The sequence below is a fragment of the Lissotriton vulgaris genome, chromosome 9, assembly GCF_964263255.1.
Source record: "Lissotriton vulgaris chromosome 9, aLisVul1.2, whole genome shotgun sequence".
In the NCBI taxonomy this organism is placed as follows: Eukaryota; Metazoa; Chordata; class Amphibia; order Caudata; family Salamandridae; genus Lissotriton; species Lissotriton vulgaris.
This window is the reverse complement of record NC_141697.1, coordinates 1,244,039,542-1,244,055,423: the sequence shown is the minus strand read 5'-3', so window position 1 is coordinate 1,244,055,423 and position 15,882 is coordinate 1,244,039,542. Positions and strand designations below refer to the sequence as shown.

Sequence of the window (15,882 nt, the reverse complement as noted above, 5' to 3'; positions counted from 1 at the left end):
AGCTAGCAGTTACGAAAAAAGCACACATTTTGTGTAATAATACATTGTAAAACCGTGGGTCTATATCCGCATGAGAAATGAAAGTTACCAAACATCAGTCAGTAAACATCATCAGATACAAAACGTGCGAACCAATAACAGTAAGGAGGGTTAGAATGGAAAGGTCACCACTCACCGGAAGATATTCCTTACGGCTGCCTGTCCCACAGCAGCATCGCCCCGCGTGAAAGAGTCCAAGCAGTAATGTCTCGTGAAAGTATGGGCACTGCTCCATGTAGCTGCCCTGCAAATGTCTTTGATCGGCACTCCAGCGAAAAGAGCAGCTGAAGATGAAACTGATCTTGTCGAGTGCACCCGGACCCGTCCTTCTAGGGGCTTACCAGCCGCTTGGTGACAGTAGTGGATCGCGCTGGCAATCCATTGTGCAACCCCTTGTTTTGAAAGAGGAAAACCTCTGCGAGGTGCTCTGAAACCGACAAATAGCTGAATAGATCTCCTGAAGTCCTTGGTGCGTTGGATATAAAATTTTAAACACCGTTGCACATCCAAAGAATGTAGAGCCCTCTCCGCTGGAGTTGTCGGTCGAGGAAAAAAAGATTTCAGAATGACTGGTTTATTCAAATGAAAATACGAAGGAACCTTTGGGATCAATTTTGGATTTGTCCTCAGGATGAGAGTGTCTTTTTTGAACTGCAAGAACGGATCCTTAATAGTGAGTGCCTGAAGTTCACCGACCCTCCTGGCTGATGGTAAAGCGAGAAGAAGGGCCACCTTCCATGAGAGAAATTTAAGGTCCGCCCTGTGAATTGGCTGGGACATCGTTACTAGAGAGAGAATTGGACGCAGATGAATTGGATGATCCTGGGAGAGCAGGAGAAGCTCTAAACTGGCAGGCCACACCGGTGCCACTAGAATCATTCTGCAGGGTTCTGCTTTGAGCTTCCTGAGCAGTCGTGGGATTAGCGGAATTGGAGGAAAGGCGTAAACAAAGGCGCCTGACCAGGCCATCAAAAGCGCATTCCCCAATGATCCCTGATGGCGGTCCCTGCTTGCGTAGAACCAGCATGTTCTGTTCTCTGGAGTGGCAAACAGGTCTTAGGACATTCTGCCCCAAAGATTGAAAACTCTTTCCAGAGTGAGCTGGTCCAACTCCCACTCGTAGCTCACAGATTTGAGACGACTCAGCATATCCGCTGTCTTGTTGAGGGCACTCGGAAGACGTTCAGCCGAAAGTTAAATTTGCTGATGGATAATCCACTCCCAAATCTCTTGTGCTTCCTTGGACAGCAGAGGAGACCTTGTTCCACCCTGCTTGTTCACATAATGCATCGCCGTCTTGTTGTCTGTACGGACCAGGATGGTGGATTTTCGAATCCTCTGAAGGAAAGCCTGTAAAGCTAGATGAATCGCTTTGAGCTCTAGCAGGTTGATGTGGAGAAGACGTTGTTCGGGCACCCAGCGGCCACTCACTTGAAGGTCTTGCAAGACCGCACCCCAGCCTTCCAGAGAGGCGTCCGTGGTAAGAATCAAAGCAGCTGGAGTAACTGTGAAGGTGAGACTCGAGATATTGTCTTTGATCATCCACCAGCTGGCCGCCTCTTTCATAAGAGGAGTGATGATTACTTTGCCGTCGAAAGAGCCTTCTGCTTGGCGCCACTGCAAGTCCAATTGCTCTTGGAGCGGGCGCATGCGAAGCCTGCAATGCGGAATTAAGGGAATGCAAGATGAGATTGATCCTAGAAGAGATTTGTATAGGCAAATAGACAGAGACCATCTTGTTTGCAATCGACGGGCGGAGGTAATCAGTCTTTGCTGTCTTTCTTCTGATGGAAAAGCTTTGCAACAAGCTGTGTCCAAAATAGCCCGCGGAAACTTGGCCGACCTGGAAGGACAGAGGACTGACTTGTCCTTGTTGGGTTTAAGTCCCAGATGAAGTATCGCCGGATGCAGGGGCGAGCAGCAAGCCGGACTACAGGCCCCAGGAGTCATTGGGGGCAAAGTGTGACGCCGCAGCCCTCTCTTTCCGCCCGCACCGGCTAAAAGAGACCTCGCGCCTCCCGCTCCGCGGGAGACGCAGCGCCGGGTGCAGGGGCGAGCAGCAAGCCGGACTACAGGCCTCAGGAGCCATTGGGGGCAAAGTGTGATGCCGCAGCCCTCCCTTTCCGCCCACAGCTTGGTAAAAGTAAATCGTCACTTCCGTCCTGCGGGACGCGCGCGGATGTGTGCAGGGCTAAGCCCGGGCAAAGGGCGGGTCGTCTGTGGCAGTCAGGGGCCAGAAGAGGCCGGGCCACCCCTCTTTAATGTGAACTCCACCATGGGTAAGCGGAAACTACATACCTCACAAGACCAGGGGGGGTAAAGGCCAAAGTCCCTAGGAAATCAACGTCTATCATTTCCTATCTAACCTCTGCGGTGGGGTTGTTGACAACTGAAATTGAAAATGCAGAGAGGGAACTTGGGCTGGATCCGACAGCCGCTCAAGCAGTGGGAATCCCACCCCTGGTTATCACCCCGGAAAACCCTGTCCCCCTGGAGCCCCGTGTAATTATTAACCCTCCACCATGTGCAAAGGAGGCACCCCATGTTGTCTCGGCTTATCCGGTGGTGTGGTAATGGGCGCCGAGGGATTCTTTGACTTCCTTTGGGCCGCTTGAGAAATTACAGAGTCCTGTTTCGGTTGGCTAACCAGACACGCAGGGCTATCCTCTGGAGCTTAGTTTTTTTCTCCAGTCGAGGAAGAACAGGCATGACGGTAGCTGGAGACTTCATTACCTTTATCCCCTCATTCCAGACATGGCCCACAATTGGGATAGAATGGACAGACTTTTTATAAGGCTCTTTAAAATCATAAAGAAAACATTCTGACTGTACTGATGGTATGGGAAGATCGAAACGTTTGGAAGCTCTTTCCATTAAATTGTGGAAGCCTCTGATATCTGCTGGAGAAGAATCCACTGGATCCGGAGATGGAGAAGAGGGATCCGGAATAACGTAGGCATCCCATTCCCTATTGGATCTGGGACTGAGACTGTGCCCTGTTCATCATACGATGAGTCATCTTGCACTGTGACTAAATTTTGTTGAAGTTCCGTTGGCTCCGGTATCGGAGCTTGTGGAAGCGGAGGAGAAACAGGATCAGAAGATTGAGTTGGAGGTGGGGACACTTGCACTGACAGTTGGCCGGAGGATTGAGATTGAAATCTTTTCCTATAATCCAACAACATGAATTGCAGATCAGCAATAAGTGAAGACGGCATGGCCACCATGCCCTGCTGCGACTGTTCCTGAGATCTAGTTTGCGGCAGATATTGCTGTTGGTCCATATATGCAGCGTCGACGAAGTCGTCGTCGACAAAGGTACTGGAGACGACGAAGCTCTCGCCGACGAGCCTGTCGACGGAGCTGAAATCATCGTCAGTTGAATCTTTGACGCTGTCTTCGACGTACCTGATGTTGTCATCGTCGACGGACAGATTTTCTGGTCAGATTTCCCCTCAGACAGGACAGAAGCTGTTTTTTTAAAGAGTTTTGGCTTCTCAGAGGGTGGAGGTGACCTTCTTAATAGAATGTGCCTCAGAAACTAGTCCTTCCCTCTCCTTTAGACCTCAGTGAGATTTGATTGGACTGCGCCGGTCAGACCTATCTGAGGTCTTTTGTTAGGCTTTGGCAGGGGGGGGTCAGCAGAAGTTGAAGGTGAAGACCTACCTCTTTTTTGAGATCTTCTCGAAGATGTCGCAGAGGCATCATCACTGTCACAAGATACTGGGTCTTTCCGTGACTTTAACTTTTGCAACCAGGTGAGTAAACGCTCCTCACGTTCTCTCAAGGTCTTTGAAGAGAAGGTGAGACAGATCTTGCATTCAGTGGCCTTGTGGTCAGGGTACAAACAATAAACACAGTCTTTATGTTTGTCCTCCACATAAAGCCTCTTTTATGAAACAGATGAAACACAGAATTTTAAGAGAAATCTGAGCAGAGCTCAGTGGAGACTCCCTTGCACAACGTGTGCTAGAAAATCTCAGGCTCTGAGGCTCTCTCAGGAAGGTTCTATTGGGTGAGGCTAATCTGATTGGTTGTTGTATTATGTTGGTCTCTTTTACAAAAAGAAGTGGAAATGCTACAAAATGAGATGAGGCCTAGGCCTTTTTTTTTTCTTTTGTACCTACTGCTACGGTATTTTCTATTTTACAGAGGCTCCCATTCCGACGACGGTGAAAGATACGAGCTATGGGAATCTATGAAAGTTCCATTACTGGAGTAACTGGTTTTATCCTTAATGTTACACAGTTTACTTTACAAAATCCTCAAACTTTAGTCACAGATAGAACAGTAAATGTAGGAAGACAAACTGACTTTTGACCTCTGTCTGTGAAAGCAGAGAAATGTGATAAGGTAACAAGATTTATAGGCATCTTTATTGCTCATTCACTTTGTGAGCAAGCAGAACACATGTTGTCAATTCGTCAGAACAGGCGCGTAGGCCCTAAAAATAGCTCTTCCTGATTAAATCTGGCTTGATATTGCGAATGGATTTTTCGAGCCCTGTAACATAAAAAGTTACCGACTGGATTAAAAACTCTTTAAACCACACTATTCAATTTGAAATATACAAAAGTGCCTGACAGGACAGACAGTTTCCATGGTTAAATTCCCACCTACTGTTGCCAAAAAAAGAATGTAAAATATTAGAGGAAATGGAGAAAGTCTTATGACTCCAAGAGTAAGCAGGAGTACAAAAAAGTGATAAAAAAGCTACCATTCTGAGATTAGAAAGGCCCAAGCCTTCTATTATGCGTCCATAATAGACAAGGGTTTTAATTCAGCCAGAGAAATCTTTCAAATAGTTAAGTCATTCAACCAGCAAAGACCTGCCAGCATGCTACCTGAACCACCTGAACCTATGGTGGAGTGTTGCAATGATCTAGCCAAACTCTTTAAAAGAAGGTCACTGACATTTACTTATAATTTTTTATTAGACCTGGACTCCAGAACATAATAGTTCCCCCTAGCAACCTGGGAGTCCAGGGGCGCATCTTTTGGCGTACCCCTATAAGTACAGAAGATCTAGCCGCACTATTTAGTTTGGCCAAATCCAGCTCACCACTGGATCCCGCCTGCCTTACATTATGGAACAGGGGGCAGAGTGTATCTCTCCAATTTTCCGAGAGCAGCTCAATCTTTTTTTAAAGAACGGGGTCGTCCCTCCCCTTGGAAACATGCAATGGTAAAACCTGTGCTAAAAAAACTACCTTAGATCCGCTGCTTTCTGAAAACTACTGACCTATTTCCCTACTATCAGGAGTTGGGAGGTTACTGGAGAAGCATGTGAACCAACATCTTTTGCTATTTCTAGAACCCAATGAGACCCTCCACCTCACACAACCTGGTTTTAAACCACCATATATCACAGAAACAGCACTACTGGTGGTAGTAGGAGTTTTCAAGTACTAGACAAAACATACTACTTGAATATATGTCCCTTGAAATGTGGAGTCCCTCAGGACTCGTCATTGAGCGCAAATCTTTTCAATCTTCATATGCGCACCTGGCGAAGATTGTACAAGCATTTACTCTTTCAATAGTCACATATGCAGATGATACTCAGATAGGTTTCTACATTTTTCCAGATAACTGCTCAAAAGTATAACAACTAGCCCCCTGCATGACGGAAGTGGCAGAATAGATGGCTAAGTCGTCTTAAACTAGATGGTGACAAAACTGAAATCATTATGGTGGGTGATAACTTCAACAACCAGCCTTTGTTTGGCTAGCCTGATTCCTTTGGAAATTCTCTTAGCCCCAAAAAACCTATAAAATACTTAGGTGGCTAGACAACGCACTCACCATGAAAACTCAAGCTGGGAAACTCAATTACTCGGAATGCTTAGGAAAATTCTATATCTTCTTTCTCTTCCATCTACAAGGTTTTTCGTACAGGTTCTGGTGATGTCACGCCTTGACTATGGTAACTATCTCTACCTAGGTTCCCCTTGCTATGCAGTCACGAGGCTACAGGTAGTACAAAATGCAGCGGATCGCCTTCTACTGAACATTCCTAGACATCAGCCAGTATGGAGCTCGCTGGAAGGGTGACATTGACTTCCGATAGAACAAAAGGTACAATTTAAGCCCCTTTGCATCTTTCAGAGGGAATTTTACAAAAGAAGCTCTCAGCTGTTATAATCCCTATTTCAGCCTTACACTGCTGGGGGGGCCTTGAGGTCTGAAAGCTCCAGACTAATGAATATTTCAAAAATCTGTGGGGTGTGGAGACCGCTCTTTTCTTATCTGGTTCCTAAGCTATGGCAGTCCCTACCGATAACTAACCAACTGTCAGGAAGATGATAAAGGCTTGGTTGTTTGTCAATCGAGGCTGACCCAATGGGATTTAAGTACTCAGATTTAGGGATGGATTAGTGCCGGTTGGTCATGTAGCGCTGGGGGGCCCACTGGGTAGCCAAGCTCTTCAAAGTGAATTGAATCGAACACAGATAAATAACTAGAAATACTTCAGTTTTGCCAGAGAATATGGGACTGCAGATAGCAGGAGCAGCAGGCCTAGATGCTAGAAATTAAAGTAACCACCAAATAGTTGTGTACCGTGGGGTTTTGTACTAAAACCTTTGCTTTACTGTGACCAACCACATTTAGAGCTCCTATAGGTTACGTCCCGAGTTCACTTTAATACCTTTTTAATATATGTATCCTTTTAGGAGTTCAGAAGCAACTATGTTGGGAGCAATGAGATTTTATTTGTAAAACTTTGGTATTTTACCAACATTGTGGCATATAGTAATATTATGTTATGACTAAGGGCTTCCTTCTGCTCCCTACAAAAAATTCTGATTTGGACACAAACGGGACTTTATGTCTGACTCCGGCTCCATTTTATGATGGACCTCCCACACACATTGCACAATCTGCTTCTTGAAGCAAAGAACAGGGGAAGACATGCAATGTGACAGCTTCTCTCTTATTCTGCAGTGTGGAACTCAGAACGGTGTGGTAACAGTGCACCCAGAAAATACTGCACACATGGAAGTGGTATTTGCTGTTTGTGGTGTTATCATGCTAACATGTGAGCTGGGTGGATGAAGTACCCAAGGGTTTTAGTTTCTTTATGAAAGGTCTGGAATGGAATTTCATTTAAAGTGGAATTACTTACCAGTGCATTAAAGTGACACTTGCAATGCTGGTGTGTGCAGTGGGGTCTTGTAACAACACACTCTTGTACTTTAAGGTGTAGCATTATCTACTCACTCATAGGACTCCTGGTGCGTTTTATTCTGCGACTGCTCGGATTCCTTCCGCCTAGGGCCTCCTCCTCTTCTTTTACGCGAAATGAAACAACTTCATATCCTGAGATTTAAAAAAGCGGTGAAGTATAAGACAGCAACAAACTTAAAAATGTATTGCTGAAATGCACATTCATGAACAGAGAGCATCCTGGTTTGGAAATCAGGGTTGTGCTTGAGAATAATGGATTTTCATGAACTGACAATGACACTGGGAAGATATTATGCTCTCTTTGTGACAAACAGAGGATTGTCTTGGGGATGAGCGAGTGAATAAAGAGACTCTTTACACCTCACAGCTCTAGGACACTCTAGTAATGATTATAAGTCAGAAATATAAGCATGTTACCGTGGTCTTGCTCAGCGTCGCAATCCCTCAATTCTGCACCAAGATAATCAATGGAAATGGAAACGGGCTCTTCTTTCTGAGGCTCTCCTTTCCATGAATAATTATCAGCTTCGAAAAGTGGCAAATCTGTGGAGGAAATCCAATGTCATGTTTTTATACAGTTAATTATTCACATTTTTATACAACACATAAATATATTCCCTTTTGGAACAAAAGTAGCTTTTTACAAGAGATGCTTGTTGCAATGCCACCCGAAGATTTTCAACCCTTTTCATTCTGGCATTACAATGTTTTCATCTCAGTGTCACAGAGATTGATGCGAGTTCCGTTCTGGAGGACCGCTGCTCCCAAGACAGTTTTTTAAGAATTGAAATTTTTTTTTCTGTGTTTACATAAATTAAGGAATTGCGAAGGCATATATTGTATTGTAAGCATTCTTCTATAGCGCAGACTGCCACCCTACGGGTATCCTGGCGCTCAGATATAAGGACATAACCATCATGTAAAGGAGCGACATGAATTCTCCTTGAAGCTGAGTTCAAATAAAACACCAATCGCCTACGCGTTTCAGGAGAGGTTTCCCTTAGTCATGGCCTGGCATGCAAAGTGGGAAGAGAGCAGCCACACCCTTTTCAGGTGTTGTAAAGGAATGAGTCCCGCCCCATTGGGCCATTCTGTTCCTGCAAGGCCTGCTGCTCCGTCAAGCATGTCGCAATTACGAAGACCACCCCACCGTTGTGAGGCGGGTCCGTGTGTTCTAGTTGAGACACGCTTGACGGAGCAGCGGGCCTTGCAGAACAGCACGAAAAATGCAACAGGCCTGGGTTTACCTGGAGAGCGACCTGAAGGGTAATGCTATGTGAGGGGACTTGAGAGTGGCACCCACTATGGATTTTCATCTTCAGCTTGAAGGAGAATTCATGTCTGTTGTAGCTGCCCTGCAATAAAAGGAGGAAACTACCGCTACGTGGGTGTCTTCATTTGCGGAGCAAATCTCATTTGAGATATATATATATATATATATATCAAAAAGGCTGCTTCTCGCCTCCCACTGAGGTCTTTTCAGCAAAGCAGACACGGACCCGTAATTGCATGCTTAAAGTTGCATTTTAATGTCGGCCATTACGCGTTTCAGTCCTCAGCGGACCTTGATCACATGACAACGCTGTAAGTGTCCATAGACCATTTAATGTGCTACACTTTGACACATGATTAATGATGTGCAATAGAACTAGAAGAAACATTCGTAGGTTTTCAATACATGGGTCACATCTCCATTTTCTCCCATTGGAGAAAAAGAAAAATTACCATCTTTTTTTGTTATTGCTTGCCAGAAATACATTTGTAATCAAAAGGAGTAGTTACAATTGATAATGTATTAATAAATAACCTTAAAAAGTGTTCAACATTAAATACATAATGATGTTATTTGAACCATGTATATTCAACAGTTTAAACACATATCAATATTTTTTAAAAGGTTTCTAAAAAGTGGTATAAGAAAAAAACATGTAAAAATGGCAATAGAATGTAAACAATGTAGGGATCAATCCTGGATTTGACCATATACATTAGATACGTATGTAGAGCAAAACATTGTACTTCAGTTAGAAAACAACAGCCATAATCAGTGTGAATTATTAAATGGAAAGTTTATAAATGTAAAGATCAAATGGTTAATAGTTAACAGTAAATGGGAGAGTGCTTGTTTTACTCTTGAACTGCACTGCTTCAGAAACACTATCTAAAAACAATAAAAGATATCCAGTGGTAACATATTGTGTGGGCAGCACTTACAGTTGTCATGGTCCCTGGGGATACACATATGAAGAGCTAAATAATGTATTTAAATATAAACCAGAATAAAAAGACAAAAAAACATGTGATTTAAAACATAATAAAATCTTGGTGACGTCTGCTTAAACTGTATAGACTTCGAATTAAAAATGCTTATGTCCCTCCTGTCCAAGATAGTAGTGCAGTGACAGCACCCCTGCACCGCTCCAAGCCACCAGCCAGGCTGCACTGTACAGGAGATTCAGAATCCCCAGGCTTGCAAATGACACTCCCTGCCAACCCAAGTCACAATAACCACAATGGCGGTGGTCAGTGTCTGATGCTGTAATCAGCAGCTTGGTCAGAGGATCAGGGGAGTTATTGCTTTACTTACAATAGGTGAGTCTCAGTATGTACTCATCTAACAACAGATACTCAAGTGGAGAGGACTCTGGGTGGTCTGTACCACTAGGAATTGCCTTCTGAAGGCAGAGTCTGATCTGTAAATAGCGGAAGGTATCGGTGGGAGACAGCTTGAACTCCCTTTGTAACTCCGAGAAAGGAAGCACATCCCCCTGCCTCCAAAGATCACCCAACTTTGACAGATCAATCAAGTCTCATTTGTTGAACGCTCCTTAGGTTGCCGAGGTGCCTAACTTTGCCTTTACTCACAAGGGGGTGACCTGCATGATTTTGTCCCTCTACCTTATACCTTGAAGTGAGCTGCGCTAGAGAACTTTTGTAGATGCTGTAGGGCTATGAACCTCCATAGATGGTTCTAAGATGACCACCAGGTCTCATACTGCCCTGGTTCATCCTATAATCCGGCTCCCCCTCCGGGAGATGGACCCAGCCGTCAGTTCAGCCGCCCAGTAATACTATGTCGAGAAGGGCTATACCACCATCATACCAACTCCGAGTCAGTTTCTGCAGGGCAACAAGTTCGGGAACCCATCTCAAAAAAGGGTACACACTTTACGCTCTATGGCCTGGAAATAGGTTGCAGGAATAGGATATGGCGTGGTATGGAGCGTATACAGGAATTGGAGCAGGGCCATCATCTTGAAGAGGGCAGCCCTCACCAAAAGAGACAGAGGCAACGCCCTCCAGTGCCGGACATCCACTCTCAGTCTAGCCAACGGTGCCTCTAGATTGTGTGCGTAAAAGCCCCTCTGATCACACGTGATAAAAATTCCCAAGTATCGAAAAACATTGGTTACTACTGGGCATCACAATCAGTCGGCAACACTGTAGTTGCTCTGCTATGTACAAATATTAGTGATTTATTCCAATCGATAGTATAGCCAGAGTACCTTCAGTATAATGTGAACACTTACATAATTCTTTTGAGTGAATCCGTGTGATCAGCAACACATAGCAGAATATCATCCATGTAGAGGGAGCTTCTATCATCTCACTCCGCAGTCCATCTCAGCCTCCTGATCATAGAGTCGGCGCTCGCCCAGGCTGCCAGTGGCTTTAACACATATGGGCGAAGATTGAGGGGGAAAGAGGATAGCCCTGCATCGTTCCCCGTCACAATGAAAACTGGGCAGAAGTGGCCCGATTCACCCCCACATGGGCGAGTGGATTGGAGTATAAGAGCCAAATCCAGGACAGGAAACAAGGGCCAAACCCAAGCCTCTCCAACACGTCATAAATAAAGGGCAACTCTACTGTGTCGAAAGCCATATGCGCATCCAGGGACATTATGATGGCATCTTCCTAGATCCGGTCCGCGCAGCCCAAGACCTCATGCAATAGACACAGGTTAGGCACCATACTCCTGCACGGCTTAATGTTCGACTGATCTGGGTGAACCAGTGGTCAAATCACCTGAATCAAAGGAGTTTTTAGAGTATTTTAACTTCCGCATTCAGTAACTAAATGGGCCTGTATGAGGCACATTTCCCTGGCGTCGTGCCGTCCTTATCAGATCACTACTATAGTAGCCACTCTTTGATCTCTCGACAGCACACCAGCTTCTTGACTTTGCAAGAACATGCGTCGGAGGCGGTGCACCAGTTCTGGGGCTGCAAGTTTGCAGAGTTCTATGGGAATACCGTTGGGACTCACCGCTTTACAAGAGATTAGAGCGCCTGTGGCCTTCGCCACCTCCTCCTCTGACAAGTCCCGACCCCTGAATTCCCTGTCTTACTGAGTTAGACCAGGCAATTTGGATATCAGCTAAAAGCTCCCACGATTTCTCAAGTGTGGGCGTGTTAGCCGAAGTACAGACACTGGTAAAATAGTCCACAAAAACGAAGGTCACAGGCTTTCAGTCCCTGACGTGTTCTCCGGCTTCATTTAGGATTTCAAGAACCCAAATGAACCTAGACTACCTCCTGTCCAGCCAAACTAGAAACTTCCCAGCCCAATCACCCTCATAGAGGTGATGTTGAGTACCCGAAAGAAGGTCCTGGCTGCATCCGTCGCCACCTCCCTGCATTCCCTCTGTTTCACGGACAAGTTGTGAATGAGGTCCCAGCAGGCGCCCTCTACAAGCTGCGACTAACTCATGGAACTCTCACTCGATCTTCTCTAGACTAGCGCTCTTCACTTTTTTATATCCAGCAATCAAGGCTATACCCTGACCACTTATAACCATTTTAAAAGCCTCCCACAGACGCAAGTCACTGAGCCTTCGTTCTGCTTAAAATAATTCTCCGTAGTCTTGCAAAAACTCGCCCGGATTCGAGGTACCAGGGGTTAAACTCTACAAATACCACCACCATATGTCAGTCCATAGGAGGCGCAGACTGGGGAGTGATCGGCGATACCCCTTGCCACGTGAGAAATCTCTAAAACAGGGGAGTTGACGAGCTGAGGTTAGTATGTAGTCAATATGCGAAAGACTCCCATGGGCTCCCCAGTGGAATGTTTATTGCTGTGCCGTAGGATTAAAGGCCCGCTGCACGTTGACCAGTCCATGAGCCCCCATGAATACCACGTGAGGCCTACGTTGTGATGTTGACAGGCAAGAGGGCCAGCTGTCAGCCTCCTGTAGTGTTCCACATCATTTGCATCCTCGCACTTGAATTTTGGCTCGAGGATGCTTGTTACATGTCATGTATCCTTTCAACATATGTTCTATGTTCTGATGCATGCCAGGATTCTGACAACGTTATTCAGTTGTCAGAGATCCTGGTATGCGGCGTGAGCGTCTGGCTGTGGGTGCTCTTGAAATAGAAAATAAAGCAACTCTTAAATTTTTGAAGACTCCTGGACATCCTTATTACACCTCCTCATCCTGAACAGCATTTAAGTCACCTCCCAAAGGGAACTCACCCTCGGGAAGCTTGTGCCGAAGCACACTAATATCTGAAAAGGCACTCATTTGTCTATACTGCATGGACGACCATTCTGTAACCGCCTCTGTCTAATGCGTAGCAGGTATTACCTTGTGCGTCTCCTGAATGAGAAGTATGTCCGATGAGTGTCTCTTGAGGTACTGCAGCATTATATCCAGTTTGATTTTGTCCCCCAGTCCACTGACGTTTCAGGAAAGGATCTTAAAGGCAGGGAATACCAATGTCTTGGCCATGGGGCTTAAATACCCCAGAGGAGTTGAAGGCCTCAGAGGTCAGCCTCCTACCCACTGTACAAAGGGACCCAGCTCGGAGCAGAAGATGCAGACAGTTTACCACAGTTCCTAGATGGGAGCATATGTTTGGGGTGCATCCGGCAGTGCCCGCGATAGGAGACAACAATGGTGAAAATGAAGAAGCATCTGATCTTGTTCACTGCTACATGAAGCAAAGGACTCACCAAAATTAAAAAAACAAAAAACAAGAAGAAACATCATAACTAAAACCCCAGCACAAACTCCTTCTACCTGCCTCCCTGCATGGTGGACTTAGACTAACCGCCCCACAACCCCAACTGTGCAGAGCGCCTGTCGCCCTCAAACACTTGACAAACTTCGGGAGACTGTGGTTTCCGTCAAACTTTCACACAGTCACTTCCAAATTAATCACAGTTAGCAATGTTACCTCTGACGAGATCAATGCTCGGAGTGTCCCAACAGCAGAGTTCAGTGGACTTCCTCAGCAAACATGAAGGATCAGAGCCATATCTATCTCGACACCAACCATAGGTGTTCGCAGGGATGGAACACGTTTCTAAACCTGCGGATCATGTGTCTGATGGATAGGCTCAGCATCTGATCATCACCTCCCTGTCTGCCCTCATGGTCCAGATCCTCCGACCCTCCTCCAGCCATCCAACCATTCGAGAAAGGACTGAACGGTCGCTCGACTTTGAGAGTGAAATCCGAAACGAATGCTCTAGTTTTATTGTTACACTTGACTGGTGGAGCACTACGAGCAGTCTGCAAGATGACATCCCTGTCCCGGTAGTTAAAGATGCGTGCTATGATCAGGCACGGGGGCGCACCTGGTTTTGCCGGAGTGCTGGGAACTGTGTTGGCACATTCAACTGAGAAATACTTTGAGAGGCCACGGGGCTGAAAGTTGCTTGAGTAGAAGATCTTCTACAAACAGGTCGACTGCTGGGCCATCCGAATGTTTTGGAACCCCTGTTATGCGGACGTTGATCCTTCTGGACCAGCCCTCGTAGACTTCCAGGCGGGCTTTCAAGGAGCCCGTAGAAGCTCACAATTCCGCCACTCGAGTTTTCAGCATTTTCGTCTCCCCGTGAAGAGTGACAATGGAGTCCTCGGTCTCTTTGATTTGGGCTCCCATATTGTAGTGTTCCGCCCTTATCGTTGGTACTCACCGTGAGGTTCTGCGATTTTCAGATTTCATCCCGTATCTAGCCGCCATTTTGTGTCTTGTCGCCATTTTGTGTTGCCCTCACTCAGGCAGCACAGCGAACGATGTGCTTTTGCTTTTCCAGCTGCTACGTGTCCTTTCAGTTAAAAAGTAACTCTATTGTCCTTGTTCATGAAACCCGATGTCAGGGTCTGGCCGAGTTCGCTAATCCATGTCTGGTTCGATTGATCCCTGTCTCAGCCGACTATTTGCCCTCTCCTATTCTTCCCTTACACTATCTTATCCGACTGGCCTTCGCTATTCTCTTCTTGTAAGCTCCTATTACACAACTATCTTTTGAGATACACAAGCATGTCCTGCCACCTGTGAGAGGGGATTGTGAACACCATCACTGATTAATTTGTTGGGAGGGGTGGCACACGGGGTCCGAGAAGGAGGCATATATTGAGACACCTGATAGCTTGTTTTCCAACTTTTCTCATTGGTTCGTTTTGTGTGTTGTATAAGAGATTGTACGCCGCGGATTGAAGTGGCAGTCTCCTTAGAACTCACTCCATGTGTAACTTTTAGGACAACTGTGCTTAGCTGCAGCTAATAAACCTGGCTTCCACGCTCAACGGAGTGTCTCGTGTCTCTGTTAGTAACAAGGCAAGTGAATCCAGTGATTTAGGCGTGCCCTGCGCCGCCTGGCCCATAAGGCCCGGTTCTCCAACTGGCGCCCCACGTGGGGCGGTTTCAGTGGTAGCGGTTCAGCCCGAGGGTTGTAAGAAGCCCCGCAAGAACATTTCGGAGGATTCGCGAGCCACACCAAGCGACTCCTGTATGTCGAAGTGGACCGAAGGTCTTTTGTAGCGCTGCTACTCCTTTCCGACGGCTGCTGATGACTGCTGCCCTGACTACCGCCCTGCCTTGGACCCGCTGTTGATGATTGGTATCGTGAGACGTTAGACGGACCTCCGTTGGCGTGAGAAGACCATCTAGTTAAGTATTCGTGGGTGGCGCCCACTTCTTTGTTTTGTTTTTGATTTTTGTTATTCGCCTGTTGCAATAGTCGAAGCCGAGGGGTGAGTACTTATGTACTGTGTTCTTTGCTTTCACTCCTCGAAGTTAGTAAAGGGATCAGTGTGCCTAAAATGCCTGGTCTGAGCAGATTTAGGAAACTCTGTTGTTTTTGCTGTTCTAGGGATTCCCGGCTTGAAGAGTCATGTCCGATTCCTTCGGTCGGAACTCCCACTTATGAGATCTATTCCAAGCATGGTGTTGGTCCTATTGCCTTTAACGATGCATGGATCCGATACACAAAGAAAGATGGTGTCTTACGGTGGCCACAAAATGGTAGCTTTGAGCCGGACATATTAGATAATTTGGAGTCAATTTTGTTTAAAAGAAAAGCCCGGCCGGCAATGTTTGACTCTTTCCGCCTTTGGCGTAAGGAATCCAAACAGAGAGAAATTAAACAAGCAAAAAGAGATAGGAAAATGAAAGATATGACGGTTATACAGGCTGCCCAGCAATTCAAAGACAATGAGACTGATCGAGCGATTGAGGTCTCCGATAGACAGCATCGGATGGCAATAGATAGGTGCTATCCTGTGTTACCCCCACAACGTAAAGATCTTGATGAAGATCCCTTAATGTCTCATTTGTTGAAATTGCCTCCGCCTAATGCGCCAGGGGCTAATGCACCTGTATTATTGCCACCTGCGCAGCAACCTGTGTTCAGCCAGGA

The 15,882-nt window shown here is 46.1% G+C and overlaps 1 protein-coding gene across 1 annotated transcript in view; it reads right to left on the bottom strand.

Moving 5' to 3' along the window:
• LOC147693179 (uncharacterized) overlaps positions 1 to 15,882 on the bottom strand; it is a 708,628-nt gene that overhangs the window by 524,314 nt on the left and 168,432 nt on the right. Inside the window, 2 exon segments of the mRNA XM_086939582.1 lie at positions 7,261 to 7,359; positions 7,645 to 7,770. Coding sequence (XP_086795708.1) covers positions 7,261 to 7,359; positions 7,645 to 7,770 — 225 coding nt within the window.